Source organism: Oryx dammah, unplaced genomic scaffold, assembly GCF_014754425.2.
Source record: "Oryx dammah isolate SB20612 unplaced genomic scaffold, SCBI_Odam_1.1 HiC_scaffold_8, whole genome shotgun sequence".
NCBI classification, from domain to species: Eukaryota; Metazoa; Chordata; class Mammalia; order Artiodactyla; family Bovidae; genus Oryx; species Oryx dammah.
Window position 1 is genome coordinate 44,415,986 of NW_024070192.1, and position 8,857 is coordinate 44,424,842.

The following is an 8,857-nucleotide window of genomic DNA, read 5'->3' on the forward strand; positions in this document are numbered from 1 at the left end:
GAGGTGCGCGCCGGGGCGGGCGCGGGCGCGGCGGCGGCGGCGAAGGCGGCCGAGCGGGGGGCGGGGCCGCGGCGCCTGCAGAACCTTGGACAGAAGCTCCAGAGCCGCCGCCGCCGCCGCGCGCGAGCCCCGCCGAGCCCCGGGACCGCGGCGCTGAGCCGCGGCGCGCATTGCGGAAGGTGCGGAGCGCCGGAGCCACCTGCTCGGTAAGCCTGCCCCTCGGGCCGCCCGCTGCCCCCAGGAGACCGGGGCCGCGGCCGCGCGCAGTGTCGAGGTGGGGTCCCCACGCTGCCATCCGGACCGCGGCGGGAGCGGGTGCCAGTGCCGCAGTGGAGAGACCGGGGTTGCGGCGCGGGGACGCGGGCGGGGCCGTGTCAACCGGGGAAGGCCCCGGACGCGGGGTTGGGGCCGCGGCCGCCGAGGCCGGGGCGGAGGAGCGCGGCGCGAGCCCCGCCTGATGCTGAGAACCATCTTGTTTTTCCCCTTACAGATCCGGAGGGGCGGCACGCGACCTCGGGAGCGCCCCCGCCTCCCCCTGGCCGCCGCGGGCTCGGTGAGCTTTTTCCCTCCAGCCGGCAGGCTGGGCGCGCAGGGGCGCGGGTCCCCGCCCGGCGCGCAGCGACACCATGGGCACGGTGCTGTCCCTGTCCCCCAGCTACCGGAAGGCCACGCTGTTTGAGGATGGCGCGGCCACGGTGGGCCACTACACGGCCGTGCAGAACAGCAAGAACGCCAAGGACAAGAACCTGAAGCGGCACTCCATCATCTCCGTGCTGCCGTGGAAGAGGATCGTGGCCGTGTCGGCCAAGAAGAAGAACTCTAAGAAGGTGCAGCCCAACAGCAGCTACCAGAACAACATCACGCACCTCAACAATGAGAACCTGAAGAAGTCGCTGTCGTGCGCCAACCTGTCCACGTTCGCCCAGCCCCCGCCGGCCCAGCCGCCCGCCCCCCCTGCCAGCCAGCTCTCGGGTTCGCAGACCGGGGTCTCCTCGTCCGTCAAGAAGGCCCCGCACCCTGCCGTCAGCTCTGCAGGGACGCCCAAACGGGTCATCGTCCAGGCGTCCACCAGCGAGCTGCTGCGCTGCCTGGGCGAGTTCCTCTGTCGCCGGTGCTACCGCCTGAAGCACCTGTCCCCCACGGACCCTGTGCTCTGGCTGCGCAGCGTGGACCGCTCGCTGCTGCTGCAGGGCTGGCAGGACCAGGGCTTCATCACGCCGGCCAACGTGGTCTTCCTCTACATGCTCTGCCGGGATGTCATCTCCTCCGAGGTGGGTTCCGATCACGAGCTCCAGGCGGTCCTGCTGACCTGCCTGTATCTCTCCTACTCCTACATGGGCAACGAGATCTCCTACCCGCTCAAGCCCTTCCTGGTGGAGAGCTGCAAGGAGGCCTTTTGGGACCGCTGCCTCTCCGTCATCAACCTCATGAGCTCCAAGATGCTGCAGATCAATGCCGACCCCCACTACTTCACGCAGGTGTTCTCCGACCTGAAGAACGAGAGCGGCCAGGAGGACAAGAAGCGGCTCCTCCTCGGGCTGGACCGGTGAGCCCGCCAGCCTGCATCATGGCTCAAGGATTCAATTCATTTTTAAAAATTTATTCTTAAATCAGATTTTGTGTACAGTATGTGTCTAGCAAAGCCACCAAGGGCCTCTCCCTTCCCACCTCCCCTCCTTGGGCTTTTCCTCTGCCCTGCCAAGAACTCTGGGCGCTTCTGAACTCCCGAACCTTGTGCAACATTCAGAAGATGTATTCAGAGCCACCCTGGCCCCCGACCTCTCACTCTGGGGAATTGAAAGGACTGACTGACCTCTGCTGCCTGCACCCTTGCTGGACCAAGGCAGGGAAGGCGGCCCACAGCCAGGCAGCCCAGGGAGGAACTGGAGTTTCTGGTTGGAGGCCCTTTGCTGCCTCCTGTTCTGGGTCGTCTGTTCTCCCAGAGGCTCCTGGAGCTGGCCACCTGGACTGCACTGCACGCGGGCTTAGAAGGCCAAACGCCCGTGGCCCCGGGACAGCCTCTTCAATCGAGGGGAAGCCGGCCTGAAGTGAAGATCATGTCCTCTAATTTGGCCATGCACGACCCTGGTTTGCTCTTTTTTCTTTTTTAGGGAGAAGGGCTTTCCTTTCGTGGAGGCATGGAACCGCCCCCCACCCCCCAACCTCCCCTCCTTCATCCTCCACCCCTAGCCCTGTTGGTAGTGTTGGTTAATGAGCTGGTTTGACTCACTAAGTTCTTTCATTTTGGGTCCCGGCTCCCAAGGGGTGGGGTGACGCCAGGGACAACACAACTCCTTTCTTGGGTGAATTTTTCATTTGAATCATGCAGCTTAGTCACCCCGTGGCGAAGGCCAGGGCAGCTGCAGGTGCCCATTGTCAACAGCCTGCCTCCCGGGCAGGTGGGGCTGCCATGCCTGGGACTGAGCAAGTGCCCATGACATTTGCCCCTGCGGAGCTGCAGGGGTTGGGGCAGGGGCAGGGATCAGGGTGATGTGGTAATGATGCATCCCTCCCCTCACCCCCTGTTGATTTAAAGCTGTTTCCAAACAGTTGAGTCTCTTCTGAAGACGAAGCCTTGTCCCGAAAGGCCCAGGGAGACAGCTGGATCTTGGAGACAATTATGAGCCGGGAGCCGAGCTCCTGACTGCCTGCTGATTCTCCCGCTGGTCATTTGCAGCTGCCGGTTTGGGTCTCCACCTTCAACCTCAGTGGCTGTAAAAAAAAAAAAAATCCATGATGTGTCACTTAATTTTCTTTCTGATTCTCTCAGATCGGTGGCTGGGGGCTTGGGAGAGGACCCAGAGAAGGGAACCAGCCTTCCGCGATCCCTCTGGTTTTGGGGAACAAAGACCCATGTGAAGGCCTACAGAGAATTCTCTCTTCCAGTTTCAACCCCCAATGGGGCTGGAAGGGGAGGCTGGGGGTGAGGGAGGCAGGGGGCCGTTTTACAGAGGATTAGCTTCCAGGTGGCTGCCGTTTCAGCACAAGCACTACTGAAATTCACATAAAAAAGAGAAAGCTGTGAAACAGGTCCCGATTTAATAGGCCTGGCGTCGAGCCTGCGGCCCCGTGGTGCTCGCGAGAGCGAGGGCCTGCCCCAAGCTGGGAGCACGGGCCTCAGCTGCGCCCCGAGGCCCACGCCGAGCCGCTCCCGGGACCGCCGGCCAGATTTACCTGCCGCGGAGCTGAAAGGAGCCCGTGGCTGCCGGCGGGGACCTCGCGTGCAGAGCCTCTTCCTGCGGGAGTTGTCACACGGCCTGTCTGTGCGGATCCTGCTGCCGTGTGTGACCCGAGGTAGGCGGCCGGTGGGGGCGTCGGGGTCCCCAGCAGCACACAAGGGTGGTGAGGGGTGGCGTTCGGGGGCCAAGTGTCAAGAGCCGGGACCGGGGTTCTGGAGTTGCTCCTTCGTGGGCCTTGCTGGGCCTGAAACTGCGAGAACGCGCACCTGCGGGATTCCAGTTTTGTGTGTTTCCTTCTCTCTCTCTCCATATTTATTTTTTTAATTTATGGAGGCGGTGCAAATTTCAGGAATGGTTGGGGACTAAAGAAAGAACTCTCTATAGTTCCATCCATATGAAGCCTGGCGAGGTCGTCTCCTCTTGCACTGGTCATCAGTATTGTGTAAAGAATCTGATATACTTGAGTGTGCAAGCAATGAACCCATTTGACATGCTGCTATGAAGACTACTTTTAGAACAATTAAAAAAGGAAAAAACTAACCTACAAAAAAAACCCCACCCTTTATTCTTTAATTGTTGCTTTTACAGTGATATTGTGCATGCAAACCAGGAGCATTTTGTGTCTTAAGAAAAATAATCTTAGAACAGATGGCTGTGAAAATTACACCCGTGCACAGAACAAGTCACAGGAATAATAGTTCAGGATTTGGTTTTTCTCTTTTCTTGTAAAACCTGAAGGGTTGATATATTCTTTCCATGCAGTTATTAGAACTTAGTTTTGTTCTAGCAGTTGTTAAACTTGCAATGAAAAGGAAATGTGCCATTTTTTTCCCACTTGGAACTATTCTTAGCTGTATATTTGAAACTGCTAATTACACACGTGCGATGTATGTTGGTTTTTTAGTGCAATTTCTTCTGTAGCTATTCTTTGACCAAACTGTGGGTATTGTTAATTTATATTTGTCTCATTTTTGTATGTATGCGTAGCGTGTTTGTAAGTATGTGTGGTTTATAATCTGACAAGGTCATGAAGCTCAGTTTGGCTGTAATTTAATTCCCCTCCCCTTATTTTTATTTATTTTTGTACTGTGCTGATTAAATAAAATGCACTGACCATCCATTACACAGACCGTTTTTTGTGACACATCCTTCAAGAGCAGGCTGGGGGCTCATTTTTATAAAGGATTCTTGTGCTCAGAACATAATTGGATTACGGTGTGGGGGAGGGTAGGAGGGCAGGGTTAGGGGAGAAGGCTTAACAATTGTGTTCACAGTTAAGGTGATTAAGAAAGAAGCCCAGGTGAAGTCAACTTGGGTTTCTCGGCGTGGCCAGGGCAGGAGTTGGTGTCTCAAGGCCCAGGACCTCCGACCAGGGAGGGTCAGGCCCAGGCATGGCCTGGCGAGGGCTGGGCCCCCAAGTGGGCTGGGCTGGGCTCTGCTTGAGGACACTGCCCCGAGGTTCCCCGGCCAGCAGGAGCAGGCTGGGTCCGTGTGGTTCAGCCCCGCCAGCCTAGCTCTGTGCAGGTTTCCAAAAGAGGAAACTCCAGCTCCCAGATAAGCAGCCTCCCCAGCCCTTAATTGTGGCAAGGCTGGAGCCCCCTACAGGTTGTATTGCCATCGGTCTGTGCTCACTCTTGCCACCAGCCTGGGCCTTGGAGACCTGGTGTCTTGGTCTCAGTCCTCCCTGGGCTCTGCGCCCGGCGGGCTGGAGCTGCCCTGGGCTTCGGGGCACCTGTTCAGGTTGTGCCTTCGAAGCTGGCAGCCTTTCGATCGGGGTGCCTTCTTTGTCTTCTAGGTCAGAAGCTGTTGTTGCGTGCTCCAGCCAGTGACTGGGGGTCGGGAGCATCCTCTGGCTGCAGCACCCCGGGGTGCTGGGGTTGCCCCATCTCCCTGCAGGGCCTTGCTTGCCGGCAGCTCACCCATTCCAAACAGAGGGCTCAGGGAGGGGCTGACCAGCCAGCCATGGTGCACTCAGGCCTCTCCCTGAGCTGCAGCCCTGGGCCTCCAGGCCTTGCCTTTATTCTTTGCGCTTTTGCGCGCTTTGATTTCAGTAAAGGTTGAAAGCAATGCACTTTCAGTGTACAGGCCTCAAAATAGTGGTTAACACCACCACCTGGCCCCCTCCTGGCTCCTCGTCCCCACTGCTGTCTTCTATTTAATATTTTTCGTCAAAAGCCCCAGGCCAACTATCCTCCAATTTTACCTTACTTGTGCTTAATGCTCTTTTCAGCCTCCAGGATAACAATTGACTTTCTACATGCCCAAATTTCACCGTTTTAGATAATTTTCAACTAAATAAGCAGAATACCTTTAAGAGTAAGATTTAATGCTTTATTGCTCTTGATAAATCAAAATATGCTTTAGAAATAAAGTTAATTTAATGGAAAATAGGAATATACGCACCAAACCATAAAACCACATTTAACTAAATCACGAGAAAACACTTCATTGCATTACAATCACTGTGTCCCCCCTGCTTTGCCTTCGGCGCCATGATCACACCTGAAATTCTTTCCCTCAGTGGCCACACACACTGACTTCTTGCAGGACATCATGAAAAAGTGCTTGTGGACGGCGCTAGTATGCCGGCCCTCAGCCGGGAGGCGCTGCACTTAAGGGCCAGAGGCCACACCCAAAGTGGGGAGGTGGGACTCCGGAAACCCCCTCCTCTCCAGCCTCCAAAAGGCACTCGTTTGGCATGTTCTATTTTGGTGTGTCTAAAACATAACGTTTGCATGTATCTAGTAAAGCAACAAGTTTGGGGCAGTAAGTGGAAAGGAGAGGCGATGTTCCAGTTAAGGAGGACCGATAACGTCAAGGTAGTTGGCAAAGCTGTGGGTGTTGCTGAATGGGGCCCTGTGCGGGTAGCTGACTAGGCTTGGAGGATGAGATTGGGTTTCGGAGACCAGGATGGCAGCAGGGCTCTTGTGCTGTGGATGGTATGGGGTGTGCATGTGCTCAGAGCCCTAGGGGCGGTGGTGGGCCCTGGGAGTGCCGGGCGGGGTTGGGGTGATGGGGTGGAGGTTGGGGAGGAGCGTGGAGGGGGGCGTGGGGGGGGGAGCCCCAGGGGTGAAACAGTGAAGAAAAGCCAGGATGTCCTTCTTGGACACCCTGCCTGGCTCCGCCTGGGGCGTGGGCCCACTCTCAGTGCCCCCTTAACCACATGGGGTGCCTGAGTCTGGACTCTCTTGAAGGTTCCAGGCTGGGAGGCCCGGGCTGCCCAGGGGAGTGCAGCATGGTCCCGGGGTGTCTGGAGCACAGGTGCACTCTGCAGGGCAGGGACTGGCAGGGTGGCCGCTCTCCTGGCCTGGGTGGGCATCCTGGCCTGGCCTGCAGTGCCAGGACCCCCGCTCTCTTTCCTATTGCTCCCTTTCCCCAGGTTCCTATGGGCCCCGACCCGCCTGCCCCCGGCCTGGTTCTCCACGTGAGTGTGAGGCAGAGGTATTGGAGGGGGAAAACTTCCAGACCCCCTAGTGCTCCCCTTTTATTCCATTTTATTAGTGTTCCTGACACCAGTGTGGCACAGCGGACATGGTATCTGGTTAGTAACCCTGCTCCTAACTGCAGAAATAAGTGTAAGACAATCATGGCCTAGGCTGCATGGCTAAGTAAGACGATTCTTGGAGCATTCCCCAAGCCATGCTCTCTGGGCAGAGGGTCAAGGGGCTGGGGGCTGGCTCCGAGCGGGACAGACTGCCCACTGGGCAAGGTGGTTCCTTTGGCCAGGGGCTCCTGGGTTGAGGGGCTGGCTCTCTAGGTGAACCTGCTCACCTGGTGATCTTGGCGGGCTGCTGGGGAAAGGGGGTCTATGGGGAGCTCTGAGAAGCTCCCTGAACCAGGGCGTGGGGTTGCCATCCCCTTGGGGAGGAGGGGGCAGCTGGGCCCAGAAAGGGCAGGGCTACCTCCCCACAGCCGCTCCCAACTCCAGAGGCTTGCCTTTGGTTGGAAACAACATCCAGGCTCCCCCAGCCCTCCCCTGGCAGGGCCAGTCGCCAGTCACAGGGCCAGGCAAGCCGATCTGACCTGGCATGGGCGTGGCCTTCACTGACCAGAGGGGAGCTGTTCTGGAGGGGCTGCTGAAGGCTGGGCAGGACACAGGGTCTTTGATTTGTTGAGTGGGCCGTGGACAGTCGGGACAGAGGAAGACAGAGATCAAAGGCAGAAGCCGGGCTGGACCTCAGGGAGGAGCCGCAGGGGAGGCAGGGGGCCCCTCCCAGCCTGGACCCTGGTGAGCAGGCGTCTAGCGGCGGCTGGGCGGGCAGCCCCCGTCTCCCTGCGCCTCAATTGCCAGGCACGCTGAGGATGAAGCCTGAGCGATTCTTGGTGAAGTCAGGCTGCGGCTGGTTGAGCCGTGTCTCCACGGAGACCGTGCACTTTTTCCCGTGCAGGCTGCACTGGACGGGGTTGGTGACGTTGACTTGAAGGTGGCGCTTCTCACTGAAAGAACCAAGAAGAAGACGGGCAGTTAGCAGGCGGCCAGGGGTTGGGGGGAGTCTCCCGGGCCACATAGGTGCCCCCCCGGGCTGGGCACAGAGAGGGTGACGATGGGAGAGATGGTGCTTGGCTGTAGGCCCAAACCAGTCATAGGCGAGCCAGGGCCCAGCTCCCGAGAACCCACACATGGGGCAGGACAGAGCACGGAGCTGCAGCGGAGCCGCGGCCACCACCCTCGGGCCTGAGGCCAAGGACCAGGGCCTGCGCTTTAGATGTCATCTGGGGGATGTGGCGGCAAGGGCTCTGATGTGATCATCAGCTTTCTCTGATGGCAAGAGAGAGCCCCAGGGGTGCTGTGTCCAGGGGTAAATGGAGGCTCTTCCCTACCCATGGTCCCTGACAAGAGAAATGCCTTCTGTGAGTCCTGGCTCGGCCCTGCCTGTCGTGGGTCCGGCTGTGAGAACCAGTCTGATGCCAGCGGCCCTGGGGTTGGGGGTGCTGCCCCCATATGGGGCGGCTCTGTGGTTGGCAATGTGGCAGGGAGGGTGAGCGGCGCTTCTACCCATACAGCTGGCAGTTTGTGCGTGGTGCCCAACCAGGGTGCCGGGTGGGGAGGCTGTGCGCCTGCTAGGTAGAAGCAGTGCCCGTCCTCCAGCGCCTTGAGACGCACCAAGTGCACTTCAGATGCCGCCCGCGTAAGAGCTGGGAGACCTGGCGGCCAGTATGGTCTCACCCTGCGCCTTGTGCCTCGCTGGCTTTCTCAGAGCCGGGAGGTCTGGAAGGGCTGGCCTGGCTCCCTGTGCCAGGACTGCCTTCGATTCCCCCAGGGCGCTCTTGGGTGTGGTCAGGCTGGGCTCCCTGGGCGGCGGCTGCTCCTGGTGTTGGACAGGGGATGCCAAGGGTCCACCTGGATGGGAGGCCAGGCCGAGGCTGGCCCAGGGGAGAGGGAGGCGCTTTCCAGGCGCTGCCTGGCCTGGGTGACACCATCTCTCAGACCCTTTACTCCATAGGAAGAGCACCCGTGGGCAGTGGTGTGCTCAGCTTGAGTGCCCGGAACACCAGGCTGGCCTTTGCCGGAGCACTGAGTGGGCAGCTGTGGCTGTGTTCTTAGGGACTTTCCACATGGCTTCCTACCAGCTTTCTTGTTCGATGTGTTGTTGAAGCAGAAAATGGACACAGGAAGAGACCCATTGTTCTCTCTCATGGGCATTAGGTATCTGCTGCTTAATGTCTCGTCCCCTGCA

General features: G+C 58.7%; 2 protein-coding genes across 2 annotated transcripts in view; one reads left to right on the plus strand and one right to left on the minus strand.

Moving 5' to 3' along the window:
* Positions 1-119: 119 nt before the first annotated feature.
* Positions 120-4,302, plus strand: CDK5R1 (cyclin dependent kinase 5 regulatory subunit 1). The gene is made up of 2 exons (XM_040244026.1): positions 120-206; positions 491-4,302. The coding sequence occupies exon 2, from the start codon at positions 627-629 to the stop codon at positions 1,548-1,550; it is 924 nt and encodes a 307-aa protein (XP_040099960.1). The 5' UTR covers positions 120-206; positions 491-626; the 3' UTR covers positions 1,551-4,302.
* Positions 4,303-5,496: 1,194 nt separating this feature from the next.
* Positions 5,497-8,857, minus strand: part of MYO1D (myosin ID) — a 361,445-nt gene continuing 358,084 nt past the window's right edge. Inside the window, exon 22 of the mRNA XM_040244025.1 lies at positions 5,497-7,616. Within this exon, the coding sequence (XP_040099959.1) occupies positions 7,460-7,616 (157 nt within the window). The 3' untranslated portion in view covers positions 5,497-7,459. The remainder of the gene's footprint in view (positions 7,617-8,857) is intronic.